The 23,028-nt window shown below is 36.7% G+C and overlaps 1 protein-coding gene across 1 annotated transcript in view; it reads left to right on the top strand.

Annotated features, from left to right (window-relative positions):
• The first annotated feature begins 1,128 nt into the window (after positions 1–1,128).
• Positions 1,129–23,028, top strand: part of LOC112602784 (ecdysone receptor-like) — a 34,834-nt gene continuing 12,934 nt past the window's right edge. The window contains 2 exon segments of the mRNA XM_025351111.1: positions 1,129–1,360; positions 1,363–1,677. Of these exon segments, the coding sequence (XP_025206896.1) occupies positions 1,129–1,360; positions 1,363–1,677 (547 nt within the window).

Here is a 23,028-nt window from a genome sequence, read left to right as displayed (position 1 = left end):
TATTTAATACTTATTATAATATACTAATATATTAAAATATACAGAATTTAAACTGGGCAATAAGCATATTTTAAGTAAGCATAATTATTTCATTAAATCTGAAGTCTGCACTGGTGCATATTTTTATCACATTATATACTATAATATATTCACAGATTTCTATATTATAGTGCCGAATAGAAAATATGAAAAGAAGTAAAGAAGTGCGTGTTTTAATTAGTGTATTAAAGAGTGCCTTTTAACTCTTCTATAGTGCTTTATGTTTATCGCGAATTAATTAAAATATGAATGATGGACGTATATTTAATTAATATATATTATATACACCTCATTCCTATACTATTTATACATATTATTATAAACTGCACGGTTTGATCATGAACTTATAGTATTTAATTACTCTTACTGGCTCAGTAATTGTGAACTAAAGCTGTTTAGTGTTAAAAGTGTGTTCATATTATTTTGCATTGAAACCACTCCGTGTCATTCCACCTCATAGAAGTATTATACGTAACACTAACTCGCGGACTTGGTGTTTCACAAAATCCCATCGTACCCGTTATGCGTTTACTACCTATTATTATTATTATTATTATTATTTTTTTTTTTTTTTGGTACAGTACACAGTAAAAACAGTGTGTAAAGTGAAATAATTATAAAATTCAAATCACGTTTTCCTAACCGTGTTCGCGTTTTTGTTCGCAGGTCTGGAAACGGTCACAGCAACAGCAACAGCAGCACCAGCGGTGTTAACGGTGACAGGCGACCGTGTCGGGGGCGAAGCGACCGAGTATCGCGTGCGTTCTCGTGGTGTCGGTGTTTTGACGAAGTGTGCGAGGTGTATTGCGAAGTGTCGTATCGATTTTTGTAAATAATCAAACAGTACGAAAGTCGGGTCGGTCGGTGCTGTGCGGTGCGCGTATCGACGGCAACTACAACGACGACGGACAGGCTTGCGTACAGGCTGCTGCGGGACATGCACCAACGCGACGACGTTCGAACGGACGACGGTCACGAGTCGGCCACCATCGCGGGGTGGTGTGCGTAGCTGCCGAATTGCGGCGGCGAGCAACACGTGCCCGGCCGCACAGTCCATGCGTGATAACGTGCGACCCGCACGCGGCCGCAATGATGGACCAGAAATGTGACGGCGGCGGCGGTGGTGTCGCTGCTGCCACCGCTGGTGTCGGTGGCGGCGGCGTCGGCGGCCTCATGTCGTTCAACCGCGGCCGCGGTGGCACCGAGGTCATCATCAAACCCCGTAGTCCCGCGTTGGTGCAAGTGGCCACCGGCGGCGGCGGCGGTTATCACGGCCTGCCGACGGCCTCCGACGCAGTCATCGTGCGCAGCCCGCCCGGCGGACCTTGCCGGGCGCGAACAGCGCCACGTCCCGCAACGGTTGTTCCACCCTGTTCAGCGACATCGCCGGCGTCAAGCGGCTCAGGCACGACGATTGGCTGGCCGTCAACTCGCCGCCGGCCTCGTCGCCCGGCACGTCGCACATATCCTACGCCGTCATATCCAACGGCGGCAGCGGTGGTGGCGGTGTCGTCGGTGGCGGTGTCGTCGGTGGCGGTGTCGTCGGTGGAGGTGTCGGCGGTGGAGGTGGCGGTTACAACACGTCCCCGATGTCGACCAACAGCTACGACCCGTACAGTCCGATCAGTGGAAAAATCGGTGAGTGTTTATAAGCTTTTTTATATATATTATATATTATTATTTTTTAAATCGTTTCAAGGTAGTGAACACCTATATTATAATATTATGTTAAGTAGAACGTTTCTTAGTGCCCATTCAAACTCCCCCGCTCCTCCATACATCGTTACGCTGCTAGTGACCGATTTATGGTGCCAAATTTAAATCGATTGCATTTCCTTGCAGTCTGTTTTCGGTGCGATGCTTCCATATATACTTTTTCAGATTTATTGCATGCGAGTACAAGATTTTGTAAAAAAAAAAATAAAATAACAAATCTGTTGGCTCATTTGTTGAAGCGGATTTTCGTACTTCAGTAGAACGTGTCAACAACGCGATAAAATTATTTAATGTCATAGTTTTTTAACGTGTGGTCCTTAAGTTTGATATGTGTAATAAATAATAATACAATTAATATTATATGCGTCCGTATTTACTTGGCCTAGTTAGGAAATCAAACACTTGAAATGCCACGGTCGCTGGTCTGTTATTAATACCATTAAACAGGTACGTTTTTATAATTATGATATATCGTATGGTCGGCAAATAACGCACAAATATAAAAACAAACCGAATGACCGCGTGGTGTTTCACCTATACCTGTTTGGAAATGAAAAAACTGAAAGCCTTGAGGTTTGAGATTATTCATTGCCCAGTGTAGGAATATTATACCTGCACATCGCGCGCGTTTCCATACGATTTTCTTCTTTTTTTTGCTGGTATCAATATTTTTCACGAAAATTATTACTTTTAAAATCTTTTTTTTGTACGCTACTCGGATATGAATAAAAAAAAAAAAAAATAAAAAATGAATATGTTACTAGTTGAATTGAATTGGCTACGCGAGTTAAACACGCAACTATAGATATACGTTTATTGTATCTCTCCGACTACACTTTGTATGTTATATACACGTACAATTAAACGACCTTGGTGGAACTAGGAATATTCACGTCGTCGATTGCGTAATAACCGAACGTTTATGTGTGTAAATGCAGCAAGAAATAATAATTATCACTAAATAGTAATAATAAAAAAAAATTATTTAAACGATTATGTTGTGTGTATGTATGTTTATATATATATTATAGCTATCCTCGTGCACTATATTGCCCATACAAAACGCATCCGTGTTAAATTTGGTTGCTTAATGCTATCATTTAGTGTAACGCGTGTGGATAAATAATATTTTAAGTTTTCTGATTTGATGTATAGATGATCTTTTCGACACATCAACTTGATATATGACTGTCACGCCAGTGTTGCTTTTCGTTGGACCATTTACAAGCAGAATTTTTCGAAAATTATTTTTCTTATCTTTTTTTGTTGTTGAATAACCCAAATTTGATTTCTCTTTCATTTCAATTAAAAACTAACAATTCATAAGGTTTCAACTGTGTAAACTAAAAATAACGAAAAAGTTTTATACTGTTTTTATTACATCATCAACTATTTGTTAAAATACTTATATCTTATAATAACTAATAATTATTATAGTAACAAGGATGAAAAAAAAATTGTATGTGAATATTTGCCGATTATTTAAAAAATTTTTAACTCAATTTTTCATTTATTAATAGAATTTAAAAAAATTGCTCCGCGACGTACTCTTTTATTTAAATAAAAAATATCAAGATAAATCGGATATGAGTAGTTTTAGAGAACATGCGTCACAAAGATTCCATTTTCACATTTATTTATACATATATAATATTATATTATGTGTACTATATATATACACGCATACATAATATTGTTGTACTATTGTACACGCTGTATATAGGCCACACACATATACTATTATAACATACGATGTGTACAGTCTGCGGGGTATCAATCACGTAATTGGGTTACGGAAATTTATTCAAAGTTCGACGGTTGACCTCTGCGGACCTCTGGGTGCCAAAATGTTTTTTTCTTTTTATTCTTACAAAAGAAAACATTACTTCGTTACAAATGGCGAAAGAAATAAAGTAGTATCGAGAGTTATTATACGTCGTTGTCGTGGTCGTCGCCATCGTTTTTTGACGCGAAGGTGGGGATTATTAATTTTGGGATAGACCTTGTGTGTTTACACACTATACAGTAATATATTATACATGTATACATCACACTCGCGCGGACTGATACGAAAACAAATATGTAGGTCATTGAGCCTCGCGTGTCCGTATATCTCTTTCTTTTCCTCTCTCCGCCGCTACAGTCTCCCACCACCCTTCAATAATATATATATATTTCATTCGCTTGCCGAGCCAACGGTACAATGTTTTTTTTTTGGTTGTGGTCCTTCATTTTTTCTCAAAAACAAAAATAATATACATAATATTAGAAACCGTCTGCATGTGTTCGAGATATAAAATAAAAACCGACTAAAACAATCTCAGCGATACGGGTAAAAGTATAAAAATAATAATAATGAGTTATAAAAAAAAAAAAATCAAGAAAGGGGAATATATACTACTTTATTATACAGCAACTTCATCGCATGCTGGTACGTTTTCTTTTATTCCTTGCGTCTCATCATCAGATAATGATAAAATGATAATAATAATAGTAAAACATATTTCGAACGTAAAAAATACCTAACGGTACCTACAATAGGTAACAACTATACTCTGTAGTTTTCTTCTTCGCGTCCGTTGCGCTGCTTACCAGCTCGCTCGTCGGAGAACAATATCGCCCTTGGGTAGCTTAACCTTGGGCGGCCGCGGAACGGTGGTACATTAATATAATAAAATAATAATGCTATGTACGAGGGAGAAAGAGAAGAGGCCTTTCTCTTTGTCCATACATCGTAAAAGAACGTTTCATGCAGACCGTCCGCTGTGACAATAACAAAAATATGCGTTATAACGGATCACTTTATTGAACTTTTTATCAGTTTTTAATTATTTAATATACCGCATACTTGATCCCTATATATGCAACGTAGGTACTTGTCGTCGTCATCGACGAGATGATCGGTTCGTTATTACAGGCGTACTATTATTATTATTATTATTATTATTATTATTATGTTAATCTGTATATTATAATGGTTACGCTCGTTTTTTATATATTTTTTTTTTTATCCGCGATAATAATTCCTTGACCTTGCAAACTACGGCGGAGGGTACACTCGGCTGATAATAAAATGTAGGCCAAGCTTTAGCGAGAAGTAAACTTTTTCGCGGTGTCTACATTAAAATAATTGCGGGCGTACAATATTATGTCATGATATAATATTCTGTGTAGACCATGTACATATTATGAATACACACCATTTGGTAATATTTCTTTTGAAAGACGTCGATAAGTTTTATGCCCGGCCATACTACAGCTTTATATTGATACACTATTATAATACTAGATAACGTTTTCTTTTCTTTTTTTTTTTTTTTTGTTTGTGGTTAACCGGCTAATAATGATATACTACAACAAGGTGACGACTAGCTGCAATTATAGTGCACGATAACTATATTATCATCGACATTAAATGATTTCCAGTTAAAATTAAATCTATCGGTTTACGTTGGAAAAAAATGAAAATAATTGTATCTATATAAAAACTGCATTGGAGTGTGTACAAATCAAATGAAGTGTGTTTTTGAAAGTTAATGATGATAAAAAAGTCGATTTATTTATTATTAAACGCACATTCGTCTACGAGAAAGAACATCGCTCAAGCGCGCACAACTCAAATGCGGGTTGATGTGGTATGTTTTTTATATTGTATTTATTTCGTATACGCCACCCGTATGCGCGCATGACACATTAATTGGTTGAAATTTTACAGTTTATGACGTCGTACGTTATAATATATTATGCCGCTCACACACGACCCGTCGTTGTATATATTATAATAATTCATGAAATTCTTTTTCAATTCTTTTCGACGTCTCCTCCCCCCCACCAACCTCTTACGTACTCTCGCTCGTGTGCGTGCGAGCGATGGACACATAACTGTGTGGGCGTCCGTTCGTTCAAAGGGTTGCGCGAGTCAAGGACTTTCGATCGCGAACGGTTTGTGATCGTGACACGACAATAATATTATTGTTGTTGTACCGTATATTATAGTGATGGTTGGTAATTATTTATCATTATGAAGGGAAATCGACGAGGATTTCACGAATCGAAGAGAACGCTCGCGCCCGGTGAATGGGCCGAAACGAAACGACGACGATAATAATCGGCCCAAGGTCGTCGGACGACGTATTATTATTGTGATTATTTTTTTCGCGGGCCGATGATTTCGGGAAACGCGACCGCCCGTCGTGGAAAGGGATCGCGACCATTAGTCGTACGCGTTTTCCGTCGTAACGATGCATCTTGGTGCATTATACTTGCATTACCTAACACGTAACGGAGCATCGCGGTAGTAATGTCGGTAGATGTATCAATTTTTTTTTCTTTTCTCTCCCGGACGACGACGACGACGATGAATACAATGCACTGCGGGCGTTTTGTATTGTCTGCACTCGGTAATGAACCGTGTGTGCTCGCGCTCGAAAGAATACAAAAAAAAAAAATAAATAAAAAAAAATGACGTTTACCACATACGACGACGGCGAACGACGCAGCGTGTGCCGGGTTAGATAACAGTGGTCGACGGACGTGACTACTTTTTAACTGAGCACATAAAAATGGTGAAACGTCGTCGGTTTTGGAGATATTGTTTTACACCGCGAGCCGGTATACCGTGTATGTGGGTCATACCGCGTTTAATATATCATATTATTATTATTATTATTATTATTATTATTATTATTATAGAAAGGGAACCGACATTTGACCTACACCCCGGAGCCTGTTAACCAGTCGGATTTTTCGTCGTCTACGCGTACGCATGCGCGACTGAATTTTTTCTCTTAGTCATCACCGTGTACAGTAATTTATATTTGCTGGAAACAGTCAAAGTGAAATCTCAGTGTTTTTTTTTTCTCCATTCGTCCGTCGATGGAGTTTATTTATTAATGTCGTTATTATCGTAGTTACTACCGATATCCGGTCCACTGCATCAGCTCTCCGCCGCATTTTTATTTTTTTATTTATTTTTTTTTTGTACACTAACGAGTAATAATAGTAAAAGCGTATCGACTTCTGTGAATCATATGTTATGTACATCATCGCCAGAGTATATAGTGATCATATTTTTTTATGGCCGTCTATTCATTCGGTTGTTCTCGGTGATCGGATGCGTGTACAACTGGGCATGTTTTATGTTAATATACCTACACGGTCGATAACTCTGTTTTTGTCTGACATGATATTTTGTTTTTCATTACAAATAAAACTACTGAAATGAATTTTGTCAACGATTTACAGTTATCTCTATACATGTTTATATTGTATATTTTTTTTCTCCGAAGATAGATATTAATATTGAAATTCAATTCGACGATATTATGCGTATAGTAGAATACGTAAGACCCTAGATTTCAAATAATGTCACTTACGAGTTATTGACGGTTGGTTTACTGGCCCTCCTCCTTCTCCCCCTTAACTCGGTTGTGTGCATTTAATAACTTAAGAGCTTGGTTTCGAATTTCGACGTCTGACCGATTATCTTTGTGTTATAAAAATATTTCTGAACACGACCGACTGACCAATATTATTTTCTGTCCATATTTTTACCTTATAACCTACCTATCAGATTTGCACATTTAAACGACTCGTTCGACTGCCTGTCGGCCGTTGTAAATAAATTAATCTATAACACTATTATATAAATGTGTTTTGTATTTAATTTTTTCTTGGTTGCACGCACATATTTTATCTTCATATTATTATTTATATTATATATACGTTAATACGTATTATAGACGTACTTATTATAGAGCGGGTCCGGCGTTTTCTAAAATTAAAATTTCTACGACCCGACTAAAAATACACACACACACGTCGTACAAGTACGTTCAGAGCGGGCGGTAGGTTCCAGTCTACCGGTAGTATTGCGTTGTCGAGTGATGGTGAGGGGAAACGCAATTGGGAGGGGGTGATGGATCTTTCACTTTTCGAATGGGGACACGGTGGCACTGAAACCAACAGTCACTGTGATGGCGATGGCGTGAACAGCGTTTTTAATACTTTCACTATATAATAATATAAAATAATAATATATTATACGAGTTACAATAACGTTGCTAGTCTTTTATAATAATAATAATAATAATATAATCGACACCGTATATGCGGTATAGAACGTGATTGATACGCGTGCCAGTCAAAAGCAGCAGCGGATATCAAGAAAAAAGGAAAATTAACCGTTTACCCAGAGTTGATTACTTTTTTCGCGGAAATTGGCTAAGAGTGCCTGCGCACTATTTGTTTTACTCTCATTGATCCACGCACAACAGCAATTTTTTGTTTAACAGGACTTTTCTTATGGATTTTACTTTGGTATTAGAACGAATTGATCTATTATTAAACTCAAATTTGAGAACATTGTGTTTGTAAATTAGTATTTTATTTATTTTTTTTGTGAATACTTAAATTTTTATGCAAGTTATAGGTGTTGTTAAATAATAATATTTTATACACTCATACTATTTGCATAAAATCAAAATATCGTAAAAAAAGAAAATTCACTAACACAGATAATGTTCTTAACTTTAAGTTTGATAATTGGTCAATTAACTGTAATACCAGGGGTAATACCATTATAGCTAATAACATAAGGTTGATTCTAAACGTAAATTGACCATATTATGAGTTGGCCGGAGAGAGAAAACAAATGTAACCTTTCCTATGATTATAAAATAATGCTGAACGCTGCAAATGAATCGTTTGGAAACGGTCAACGGGGCTGGGCATTGAGAGTATATTCGTATTACAACAACCGTTGATCGAATGCGTGCAGAAAACAGTATCTCGTCGGATTTATTGTATTAATTGGTTTTGTTCATGGTTGTAGTCCAGACGAACAGACAATGTGCGGTGTTAAGGAAGGTTACACACCCGGAGAGAAGACTCGCTGTCGTTGTGTTTCTTTCGTTGGTCCGTTCATCCGCAGTCGTCATTTGATTAAAAAAAAATAATAATCTCGTCAAGATTACGCGTTCTGTTGTTTTCACTGGTGCCGCCAATTTGTTCACATATTATAATGTAATATTATGTATGTATGGCGTACCGTAACGACGACGAACAAACAAAAGAGAAATTAATTTTGGGAAGCAATTGTTTTTTTTTTTTTTTTATTATTGATTTCTCGTCTAGGTATATTATAGTTTTTTGTTTCTGTGTAATTTTTATTCGACTAAAACAAACCAAAGTGTAACAACAGTTTAGTATTAAGCTCATACATGTTTTACACATTAAACAAAACCATTAAATTAAAAATCGTTCAAGCCCCTATTAGGTGAAATATGACATGTTGTGGTGTAGGTACATCTATTATGATTCAAGGTTACTATATTATAATTCATTAAATAGGATTACTCGTGTAGATGTTATTTTGGCTTCTAAAAATATTTATATATATTTAAAAAAAAACAAATGTATTTTATACTCAATTGAGCAAATGTAACGTACTATATTAAACGTGGTGGTGTAAGAGTTGTTCCATGACACAGTTTTAAAGATTATCATTAGTGGGTTTATATATTTTTATATACTTGACCGGTAATCGCACATAAAGTGGAACTTGATGTATTTACATATGCATAATTGCATATTTCAATATTTTTTTAAAGTTTTTGTTTAATTTCTTTTGTCAATTCAAATCGAATTTTTTTAATACGATTATTTTTATTACCGTTTTTTACGGACAGCGAAAAAAATACACCTTTACCCATAAGGGTTTTAACCATACAATCATACCATACGCGTTTCGTCGGCTAAGGTCATTTTATCGTTCGATCAAATGCTATATAAATGTAATGGATATTCGTTATTAGTTATAGTTTATTTCTATAGAATAATATTATGCGTGTATTGGCCGTTATCCCGCGGTTCATCGAAATTCTTTTCTCCATACGCGTACACCATTAATTTCCCATAATTACTATGTATTATCTGTTATTCAACCCTCTTGTGGTACATAATTAGGTATACTTACCAGCATATACCTAATAGTACCAGATTCGAATGTAATAAATAATAATAATAACCACGGGCCTAAAACTGCTTCAAACTTATTAAATACCAAGTTATTTATTTTTATACTTGCGTGGCGGTGTTACATGCCTTTTTTTATAATAATATTATATTTTTTATTTAGTGGTATTATAGACTATAATGATCGTTATTAGTTCGATTTTACGTTGGATAAAATGCACAAAAAAACAACGACAAATATACATGATTTTTTTTTTAGTCGATGTATCCCCTTTAATTCGTCTATTATGCATTTATACTCGATACCAATAATTATTTAAACCGGTGGTTGTTCACAGTATACATTTAAAATAATATTATTGTACACAGTAAATCCAGATAAACTGGTACTGTTGTTGTTTAATTAGCATTTTTTTTTTTTTTCGTTAATTTATCCGTTGATCCGGATTCATGTTGACATAGGTGTTAATGTGCGATTGCATTAACCTTGATACTAAAACTTCATTATATTTCTATGATAATTTATCGTGGAATTTGATTTTCGACGGTTACGTTTTTTTTCTATTAATGATCTCGTGTATTCGGGATAGGAAGAATAGTCGGGAGGCTGTATAGAACGGTGACCGGGGCAGACTCTCGGATAGTCATAAAGTCAAAATGGAGAAGTATTCTGTGCTTCGTTCGATTATTAATATTTCGGAAATCGTTGTCAATCTCTCTTCCGAGCGGTTGAAATCGAGCACATGTTCAATATTTTCGGATTTAATCGCCGTCGTCATACACGAAACGCAGACACGTGTGAGATGCAAAAAAAAAAAAAATACGTTACGTTTTGCCATTGAATGAATCGATGTTTTTGAAAATCGATTGTTTATATTTACACGTGAGAATTACTACTACGCGCGCTGAAAACCTACGACGCCCGAACAAGGGGGAGGGGGGAGGTGTTCGGTAAAAATAAAAACATTTTGTCCTCGCGGCGGCGACGATTGTTGTTTTCTTCGTCTGTAACAGTTGTCGATGTTTTCCCCAGATTTTTGTCGTTTCGAACGGTCCCGACGACCGCCGGTTCGCCATCTGGCGGACGAACTGTTAGGACTCGGTTTGCTAACCCGGCCGACAGATGGCATCGGACGTTACCGTATGATCCGTCGCAACGATAATAATATTATCGTCGGGGGCGGTGTGTGTGGCGCGCATCGTTCGACACGACGCTCGCCGTGTCGGTCTTTAATTCTCAAACGTAAATTCCGTATTACCGATCCGGTTCCTGTTAGTGACGGACGTGTAATTAATCGGAAACGTAAAGGCGTCCTGAGCAGTTCACTTTCTACACTTTGTGGGCCTGGCGGGTGGGGGGGGGTGGCGGTGGACCGGGTTGGGGTAAACGTTTGGACGACTCGCCGAATTCGTTCGGGATTGCGATTTCTTCACAAGTGCGATTGAAGACGATATGGTGCGTTGCAATCTTTTCGGATAATAATATTATGCACTTTCTATTTTGATTACCGGCGAGCGATGAGTGTGCGGACGTGTATAGTGCTCGTACGGCAATAATGGCGATACGACGACGGCGGTTGTCCGATGACAAATCGTTTTACGGAGGAAAAAATAAAAAAAAAAATAAAAAGTAACATTTCGAAAGTAATAAACAGTTTTTAGAGCAGCAGCGACGACGTGTCATCGCATTAATGTTCATCCAATCAACGAGCACATCCGTCAATAAAACGTCATTGAATCCGATCGACGGGCTTAAACGTGGGCGCGTTCGAGTTCCCCCATGGCTAGGCCGCACTCCCCCATAGTAGCTAGGGGACTCCATTTATTATGTTTGCTACACTCTCACAAGATGTAACGACCGTGCGCTAACCTATACCAACGGACGAAAATATCCTACCCCCGTCGTCGGCGTATTGTGCGCGTTAGCTCGTTCGAGCTATAGATAGCTGGTACCTATATTATGTTACTATACGTACTACCTATGTGCATGTGTGTGTTTTTTTTTTTTTCCCGTAAACGATTTATTATTTTCAACGACCCGGCCCAAAGGTCAATAATATGTTTACGATTAAACACACACCGGTACCCCCACCCCTCCCCCTCCCCTCAATCGCGGACTCCACCACCGGCGTACTCGCGCATACCCATTGTAGGTCAGCGGCAGCTGCTGCCTGCCAACGCCACCGCGTTCGCGTTTCCCCACACCGTATAAATGTATAATATTATATACTAATGTAATATCATTACTATTATTACTATTATTATTATTATTATTTCGTTTTCATTGTCGTTGTAACGTATAACGTGTACCTCCTACATATCGTAGCTGTGCACCGTGTGTGTATACATTACCATTATTGTAATGCGCTTCGTCCGACGTTTGCCGTCGTTGTATAGTCTACGAATGGTTAAGGTTTTTTTTTTTTCCTCTCCTATGGAGATACCTACCGCTGGCGTCGCGTATTATATTATATTTATACTTACACACACACACACACACACACTTGTCAATATCATATCATGTGTATCTCGTACGTGTATATCGCCTCTGTCATATTATACTATTTATATACATACGATATTATTATGCTCGCTACACTATATAACTTGCAGTAGGTAGTCTGTTTCGTTCGACCGATTAGATTGCGTTCGGTCGATTATCAACACCGTATATACCATCGGCTGTGCCGTATATAAAATTATTGTACGCGCCGCCTTATTTTCGATGGTATTATATTATTTAAAAAACCACGTACCCGCCGCCTCGCGTTTTATAATAGTATCACAATAGTGGCGATATGCACAATAATGTTGGTTTGGGCCGAGTCCAATCAACCTGTCAACCCGTGACAACCGAAACTGATTTTTTTTTTCCGTTCTGACGAAACCCTCCCCCCATCCCCTCTTCCACCCACCTTCGCTTCTGTATCAAACACAAAATTACCACTTCTACCATCACCGCCATCGTCATCTTCGTCATCATCACGGTTATTTAAATAATTATGTGCGAGTTATAACACACACGACGACATTGATTTTCCATCGCGTCGTTTATTTTTCCACGATTGTTTCCTCGGTCTCTGTTTTTTTTTTTGTATGTTTTTTATTTTTATTTTTTTTTTTGTTGTTGTTGCCATCTCAAGGCCACCTTTTTCACGTGAAAAACTAACCATCATCTATACGCGCGCCCCACAAATCCACTTCGCAGGCATACAAACGGCTGCAGCGTCCATCGTCGACAGCCAACCGTCAGTATATAATGTTATACGTATTATGTAAACGCGTATACACAGTTCCTACTTTTGTACATATATTTTTTTTTTTAAAAACTAAACAGCATTTCTCACGTCCTCTGAACGTGAAGCGTTATTGCGCAACGCTCGCGTCGTGTGTGTGTGGGGGACCCGGGAAGATATTAACATTGCGCCAACGCGAGCCGATGATAAAGTATATTATGCAGCACGTAAATAATTAACTCGCCCGCGTACCTATCTCTGCACCGAAAAATACAAATGGCAATAGTGTACTATATTATAGTAAGGCGGTTCTATAATAACGCCTCTTGCAATGCGTATCGGTTTACGGTTTACGGGTTTTTCGGACACACGACAATCGTTTAAGGTACATGGACATATTAATTGTTATTCATCGTGCGGGCGATGTTATAATATTGCAATGTTGTAGAGGTGTTCACCGTCCGTAACTGTCGGTGTTACAGCAGTAGCCGTGTGAAATGGTAGTCGAAAACGCGGAGCTAGTAGAGTAAACGACCAAATAGCAAAGTAAAAGAGAGAAAAGTAAAAAAATAAAAAACGAGAGGCAAGTCGAAGGGCGGGCGGAGCGATAACAAAAAGCACGGTCCAAAGATGAAATAATAGCCAACAGCAGTTAGACGTGGTCGTTCGTATGTGATTATTATTACACGAATTGTATACGTCGAGGATTACGGAGCGCGTGATGATATCTGCAGCCCGGCCTAATAATGCGTAATAATATTTTTACGTTTAGTCATCGTCACCTCGTTCTCCACGTAAAATATTTATTATGTATACATATGTGTGTGTTCTGCAATATGTTTATGCGTTGTTATTATGATTATCGTGTATGCAGTTGTCCTTGGAACGAACACGCGCTTGTTCAGGGTGTGTGTTGGGAACGTTTATTTATTATTATTATTATTATTGTTGGTTTGTGTCGATCTCTGGCCAGGATGCGTATATTATTAACGTGTCGGTGATTTGAACGTCAGCGGTGTGTATTATGTTCGTACTACAGCTACAGCCGTCGGTAAATCACTAAAATAATATTATATCCCTAACATCCAATGTTACCTGCAGGAGGTAACGCGCGTGACCCGGTTAATAATTGTGGCGAATTGCGTTCGACGACTTCTCGGAGCCAGTGAGATATTGTCGTCGCGTTTTGTTCGATGAACAATTCGGCACGTGCGAAGTTCGTTTTCGACAGACGGCATTACAGTATGATGTGTGCATATTATGTATTACCAGCCATATGCAGTTGGTCGGACGAAAAGTTCATCCGGAGGCGGCGGGTCGTGTGTGTGTGTGTGTTGCGTCATCTTTTTGGACACAATAAACCCAATAATAATAATAATAATAATAATAACAATAATATAATATTACAGTTTCTCGCGAACAAGCACACGCGTTGCACAATGGCGCTGAGGCCAGAGGCACATTCAGAACGCACTGTTGTTGAGACGCTTCAGTCGTACAATATAATATCATTATGGCGTGTTTCGTTCGTTCAGAATGACGTGTATCATCAAAAATGTATATATCTGAGCGATAAATATAATTTGCGCGTGCGACGTGGCGATGTGATATTGTGATGATGGAAAAAAAAAATAATGTTTTCGACAAATTGTAATGGATAATAAACAGTAATAATACCACAGGTATACACGCATACGACGCTTAATGATTGCGGTGGTGGGCACATGCTGCAATTCCGTGAAGGTTATCGCGTCCGGATTTGACGCCGAGAGAACGTTTGTCGTCGTCGATATTTGGCGGAGGCCGAAAAAAGATTTGAACGCATAAAAAACACCACGTTATCGATCAAAATATCTCGTGTTATAACAATGCCAGCAGGAGTTACGCGTATATTTTACGTATTGTTATTATTACGACGTTAACGCATCCGTGACAAGCAAACAGAAAAAAATAATAATCATGGCGGTGGCGCGAAAACCTATTGACGCTCGTGAAACGTTGCCAAAGAATAATATTATGTATAATAATAATGTGTACACGGTCGCGAGCTCGAAAAAAAAAATTAGAATGAAAATCGCATTTTAAATCAGTCGAACAGAGAGATCAACGGTGGAAAATCTCATCGAGTCCTTCTCGAGTAGAAAACACTGTAGTGTTGGTTTTTGTTTTAATTCCATAAATACGACAATACGTTTGATGCTACAAAACTCAACGGTTGTGATTACACCCTGAGAATTAATTGCCTGCCTGTAGATAATGATTTTTCATTGTGAAATTTACTGTCGCGTTAATTAGTTGATTTAATTTTGTCCTTGTTCGATTGCGATCTATCTGTGTTTTTGTGACGTGGGTGTTTTGTCGACCACACGATCGTTGCAGTTTTCGCCAACTATCATTTATATCAATTTAGAGTTGTAATAATTGTGAACCGAAAAAAACGCCATTCATTTGTACCGACTGCAGTCTGTGTAAAAAATCACACAAGTTAGAAAAAAACGTAAAAATTGTACAAACTTTTCAAATGAATATAATAATTGAGATAATTTTTATGAGATAGAAATAACTTTTTGCAATCATTATCATTTCTCGGGAATCTATTGACAAATAAAAATAATATGTTTTAAACGGAATTGTAAATAAATCATGGTTGGGATTGCGCTGTTGTGTTGCCTATGTGTGTTTTTTAAGGCGCTTTTTGATTTTCTTGGCTTGAATAATTACTTGGTTTATTTTATACAGTAAAAACGTTTTTAGGTTTAAGGTAACAATTATAAGTGTTGTATTCTGTTTTGTTCCTATTTAATTTAAAATTTAAATTTTAGCACTTTATTTAATATTATAAACTGCATAATATTTTGTTTCTATTTTAGCTATATACCTTAAATAATAAACGTTTTCGTATAATTATCTTCATATTTTCGATCGTGTAATATAATATATTCTGCATGTTAGAATTTTTATTTATTTTACTGATTTGCCTAAGGCTTGTTATTTTATATTAGCAAACGTTAATATAGCGAGAACAGAGACTACAAACATATTACGAAATCAGATGTCAGATTTTTATTTAATCCGTGATGTCCGTGTAACACAAAGAAAATTGGTTCGTGGTTGTATAAAAAATAATAATATATTTTTCTTATTATTTTTTTTCTCTTGTGATTGCTATTTCGTTTTTAAAGCCAATATTGCCATGGTTATAATTTACGAGTTGAATAATAAGGTGAAATACTACTGTGTTCATATTAATACCTGTATTCCGTAGCGTGCTATACGTGTGTTTATATTATGATCTATAATAAACGGATTTGAATAAATAACCTTATTGTAATTAAAGTTAAGATATTTGAAATCCTTACATTTTTTCTAAAATATTTCATTTATGATCTAAAAACTTTAAACTTCTTGCCCTTAAAAATTCACTAAGTATTTAATTTTTTTTAATGGGATTAAACAGGTGAAATTTGTTTGAGAAATAAAATAAAACTGATATGTATATGTGTAAATGATTAAATAAATGACTCATGGTATTCCAAAACCAAATTAAGACATGTTTAAAACATTATACAAAAATTATAAATACGTACATTATGTAACCTTAAGACGTTTAGTGAGGTATTTTTTTTGTCATATTTTTAATAATTATTATGTCAAAAATAACTTAACAATGAAAAAACGCACCGAAAACACCAAAGTCCTAAAAAAAAATCTATTTTTAGAAAGAATAATGTGAACATGAAACACATATTTTATAGCTTGGATTACGCCGTGTCAAAAAATAAAAATTAGTTGCAAATATTCATTGTAATCTTATTTAATTTAATACTGCTTCTTCGTTATTTTAAAAGTGTGTTACCTTATCAGTAGTTGCATATAAATATTGTTTTAATAGTCTACTGAAATTTTTTTTTTTGTGAGCCATGAGCATGTTATTAGACCGTATAACATCTCGGACTCTGCGTACAATAATTACGTGCATTCGCGGAATGCTTTTTTTCTATTTCATTTCTATATTAATAAGTGCAGATATTCCCTTTTACGATCAGAAGGTACGCGCAATCTCCAGATGGCTCGACCAAGCTCGTAAATCGAAATCGTTAATACATACGTATATATATATACACAAACCTGACTCGGGGAAACGTAGGTCGTGCGGAGTTGTCGTATACAGCCGTTGTACAGTATATATAGAATCTACTATAATAATATCCCTCCAGAGAATTATTATTCTTTTTTTTTAAGCCTCCAAGAAGAGACGCAAAATCAACAATTGAAACTGGTTCTTATCTCTCTCTCTCTTTTTCACTATCTATAGTTTACCTGTTCTACACACGCACACACGCGCAACGCGTATTGCTTAACGAGTTTTATTCACCGCGTGTGTCTTATATTACAAGCACGTCGTAAAGAATGTCTAAGGGTTGAGAATACCGAGAGAGGGTTGTATAATGTATAACACCTGCTGTACCTAGAGGGGGTTGCTGGAGTTCGGCTTTTAACCCCGCGTACTGCAAGGTGTGCATCGAAAACCGCTTCTAAGAAACCCGCCTCCGCAACCCGCGGCCGTACCCGTGCTGCTGCTGTTGTTTGGGTTTATCTTTATCTGGCCGAAACGTATATATTATATATATATAGTAATATATAACCAAAGAAATGAAATCCGTTTCGATAAGACTATAAACTTGAAACTACCGCTACCGACCGACATGTCTTTTTCTGTCCTATCCAATGGTAATAATAATAAAAAAAAATCTCGCAGGAGAACCGCTTGTGGTGTGGAGGAGAAGATCCTGTGCGTTAGTCATGGGTTTTCATGTATAAAAAATACCCATTTATCATTCATGTATGATATGAACAAAATTAATATTAACCCTTCTAGACATTAAAATGTATGACCACGTTTGAAAAAATCTCCCGACAATCGGCCACGTGATCCGATTATGTTAAAATTTTTTACCTGCACACGCTTCATGTATAATATTCTATACTCAGTGCCGTGCCTAGCATTATTAGTACTCGGTGCCAAAAATTATTTTTAGTGCCCTTATCCTCTCTACTAAGTATGTTTATACCTATAAAGAAATAACAAAATAATAGGGGAGAGAAATTTTTTAGATTTACCATATTTTTATATTTCTAACTTTATTGATAAATAATAATATCATATTTAAACTGTATACGTAGATTAAAAAATATTTGATAGATAGGAACTAATCGTACTAAACCTGTATCATTTATTTACGAATCAAATTTGTTTGATTGCAGCATAAAAAATAATTTATCTTCAAATAAATGCTAATAAAAAATAATTTTGTACCTATTTCTGCAATGAGTGATGTGAACATTATCATAAATAGGTTCAAAATAAAATCGTATAACTTTTGTTCTGGTCGAAATTCTGTTCTTAAATTTTTAATTATATAAAATAACAATAATAATGCAGTATACATTATATATTTATACTTTATAGTATATTATTGTTATTGACGATCAACGACGTCGTTATTTCGGGATAAAAATAAAAACTAATTACATCCATACATGAATAGGTATTTTTACATAATTGTCCACAATACATTTCAAAACGTTATCTCATCGCCAGTTAAAATAATGAATCGACACCGCCGATCAGGATGATAGATATTATTATATTGAAACCGTTAAAAAATATAAATTAATATGGTTAACTTTCATCTATCAGTTATATTACTTAGATTATAAAAAGATTTTGGCGCCCTGGTAGTCATGGCGCCCGTTGCATACGCACCTCTCGCACCCCCCTAGGCACGGCACTGTCTATACTCTATAGTAGGTATGTACGAGTTTATATTATGCGTTTTACTTTTTTCATAATACATGCTTTTCGTGTTATATAAATATCATTTTTACTATTTGGCGTGTCGTCGAATAAAAATAAAATATAATATAATGATGTTCTACGATACTGTCTTGAAAACAATTGATGGAAACTAATGTTGTCTACTTGGTTACTTTTTTTTTTTTTTAATCTTGTAAAAAATAAAACAACGATTTTCCTATACGACAACAGTCGTGAGGCGTCGAGGTAGGTAGTAAATTATTCTCTCTACACACGTCATAATAACCGTATCATAAAATGCGGTGATGCGGGTAGGATAGACGGATAGTGCGTGTATAGGGTAACTCGTAAGAATTTGAAGTGCATCTCAATAATATAATAAACAATAATACATATTATAATAACGGGTTACCGATTGGACGCATATAGTATACATTTGGAGATTATGTATACTACGTTTGCTGTTAAGTGTTGTGATGACGCCGAAAACCCGTAGGTACCACAAAATACTATTTATAATACTACACAACTACGGGTTCGTTGGTTTCGGATATATACAAACGATAAATAAAAAAAAAAAACGTTTTTAAACGTCGACATCGCTGCCTCTGCCGTCGCCGCAGAGAGAGTATACTACTTTCACTTGAATACGTAGTCGAGAGAGTTTGTTCACTCTCGTGTGCCGTAATACCTACGTAAGACCGTCGAAACGTTTGTATTTTCTCGGTTTTTTGGTCGATTCGCTAGTCGTGTTTTGTACTCGAAACATTACTATTTTACGACATTACAATATTATATTATTGTGCTTTGTACACGGTCGGACGCGGTCGCGGTATAATAATAATATAATATAGTCTTGGTATAGTCGTCGTCGTCATCGTCGTCATCGTCGTCGTTCGTGTGGTTGTAGTGGGGGTGGCAGAGGTGTATCAATGGGGCGGGCGGGCGCAAAGTGTTGGCCCTGAACTTATCCCCACTCGGTGGTCGTGACGACCACGGCGGCGGCACTCGCGTGTTGTGTTGATATCGGAGGCCAATGCCGCCGCCGCCGCCGCCCGGACGTCGCACTCTCTCTCACCTGCAGCCGCCAGTTCAAGTTCATCGTTCCGGCAGTGTCATCCCGTCGCGCGTTCAAGTCTCCTCTCGTCATCGTAATCTCAGCCGTCGCGTGTTATTTTTTTATACGAAACTTTATGTCAGTTTTATAACTTTCCGATACTTTTTTTTTAGTGTTGTTTGTTTTTGGAACGTGTGTGCGTTTAGATTTTGTCATAACATTTGTGCTCGTATGCGTCAAGTTTGACAAAAGTTTTTTGGTTTCGGTTTAGTGTTAAGTTTATTTTGTTTTCGTTGTTACATGTCGTCCCGCTCGCGGGCGGCTCGTTGTACGAGGTACGAGAGTATTATAATTTATATAATAATGGATTAACAAAATGGGTGTTGTGGTGATATGATTATGCAAGGTTGTGTGCGACCTAAGACAGAATTCAGATTACGATCAAGCTAAGGTATTTCACTATGACTGGGAAAACACTGGTTACGTTTCTTGTTTTTTTTATTTGATAAATTTTTAGAATTATTTAAATTAAATATACATAATTATCCTCAAACTAATCAATACTTTCATTATATATATATATATATATATATATATATGTGTGTTACAGCCATAACGTGTGTTTTTTTCAAGTCAAGTGGTGTCCTCGAAATAATTTATTACTTTTATAATTGTTTTACTTGACGATGATATACCTACTGTTGTATACTTATAGACGTCTAACATATAAACAAAAAAATCGTAGGTGATAAGAAAAATCGATGATAGTAAAAGTATTATTATATATCAGATCACTTGACTCTAAGCACACGGCGTTTACTTTTGAAAGTCTTGGCATATCTATCATATTGACACAACAATCCAAAATTACTTGTACTCAAAATGACATGTTTCAAAGCTGTTTTCGAATATTTATTCTTAACAATATAGGAAATCAGGTACGTCATCTTGTCAAAAACTTTAGACACGAACGACGGTAAAAATAAAATAAAAAATAAAACACGACATTCCGCCTCATGAACCTAATTCTAATTGAAAGCGAGTAAACGTATACGTTAATTCGTTAATACATTATATATATATTATGTTTATGGGTACATTAAACATATATTTCATAGTGGATACTATATAGATTTCTATAAAGATGACATTGTAGACGACGTCGCTCGTATCGCACCTGATTATATATAACGTGCGTGGAATGTGGTTTTTTTTAATGGACTTTTTCAAACAGTCGTCGCAATGTGACACACAGACAGGCTCAACATTAACGACCCTACGCCTATAGTAAAATAATATACGTTTATACACGCGTGTTACAGATAAACAAATAATCGCTTAGCGCGTTCTTAATGGGCCTGTGAAAATAAATATAAAGATAAACATTATCGACAGTGTTTTCGGCAATACGATGGTTTCGTATGAAATATCGAATCGTTGTCCGCGTTCGTTTTCGAATGATTATTTTAGGGGACGAACATAATTTTTATCGTGCAACTGTCGATCACTTACGTATACTTAGGAATTTCTTAATATCGCGTGTGTTAAACGTCGGACTCGATAAGTACGAACAATCGTACCGACATCTGCATAACATAATAATGTTATAATGCTATATTGTGGTGTAAGGAGAAAAATAAAAAATCGTATTTGATGGATCGGTGATGGAGCACAAAAGATTCTATTGTGTGCGCACGCAATGACGTCACTTTATTATTAAATCGTTGTTGGTCCCTCGCGTACATATTATAATAATGTATAATGTAATGATATAGTATAATATAAGAATCGCATTCACTTGATGTTACTGCTGCTGTCCGTAGCGACGTTATAGAATAAATCATGGTAAAAAAATTAAATAGATTAATATCATTTTTACTCGCCTTTCCGGAGATGGACTAATTTGAGAGTGTAGACGGAAGTATTGGCTTTCTAGACGGGCTTAAGGTTTTATTTCCGTCATAGAATTCTCTTACTATAAAGGTTCGGAAGTCATAATTATAATAATTATATAATTTCGTAAAATCTCAAACCCCAAGTCGGGTGAAGTTTTTAATACATTTTTAGATCAATTCTCACTCGAAAAACGGTGGCGAAACATGTCTATGGGTCTTATTACAAAAACTCATTAACAAAAACACATTCATAATATATACATAGTGGACGTTTCCGAATCCGTTTTACAGAAGTACAGTTATTACTATCCCGGTTATTTGGTCGTACTTCCGCGGTCGACCTCGCAACCACGATCTACAGCTCCTAGTCGGCCGTTCCTCCGCCGTTATTCACATGTAAGTCGGACCGATTCGGCGACATGTTGCGACTCGCATCGCAGAACGATGTGGCCATGACTTCGTCGTCCGAAGTCACCTCGTCGTCATCGTCTTCGTCGTCGGCGGCTGCTTCAGCAGGGTTTTCGGCCACCAGCATGTTTATCAACGCATTTTTTAGCACCAACATCAACAGCCCGATGACCCGGGAGAGCTTCGAATTTCTGCAAGACCTCGACGACAGCTTCGGCGAACAGCCCATTTACACCACCCACCAGCAACGGTATCATCAGGACACCATCATGAACCGGTTCATGACGCAGCACAACAACAACAATTCGTCCACCATCCCCGTGATAACAGGTATTTGATGATGGTCACCTTCGTCTATTTACCAATGGAATAATTGTCGCGTCGTCAAGTGGTTGATGTTTATTTATTTTTTCTTATACATTGTGCACTCATTGTACGATGACTAACAGGGTTTGTCATTTATCACCTACTGGTGGGGGTTATTCTAGTATTGTGATTTTATTGTAGTCGTTCGTCGTCCATGCATGATGGACATCGATGTTGTTGATATGTCAACTCTTGCTTTGTATTACCGGTTTGGTTTGGTTCAGATAACAGAAATGTTTGTTTCAATACGTATGTATTCTAATTTCTAACTTTTAAGATGGTTAAACGGTTTAATATATTTTTGAAAAAAAGTCCACGCATACATGCGATATGACTGCGTGTGAAATACTTAACGAAACTGTGTATTCTGCAGTTTGGTTTAAGTTTCCCTCTAATCTATACTCCAGGATTATCACCACCCCGCCGAGGTAATATAGTTTTTTTCTTTTAACGTGTCGTTGAAAAAATAACTCGGTTCTATTGTAAATGTACGTACGATTAATCTTCCATTGAATAAAC

The sequence above is a fragment of the Melanaphis sacchari genome, unplaced genomic scaffold (assembly GCF_002803265.2).
Source record: "Melanaphis sacchari strain LSU unplaced genomic scaffold, SCAv2.0 Contig8_pilon_pilon, whole genome shotgun sequence".
In the NCBI taxonomy this organism is placed as follows: domain Eukaryota; kingdom Metazoa; phylum Arthropoda; class Insecta; order Hemiptera; family Aphididae; genus Melanaphis; species Melanaphis sacchari.
This window is presented reverse-complemented; position numbering and strand designations above follow the sequence as displayed.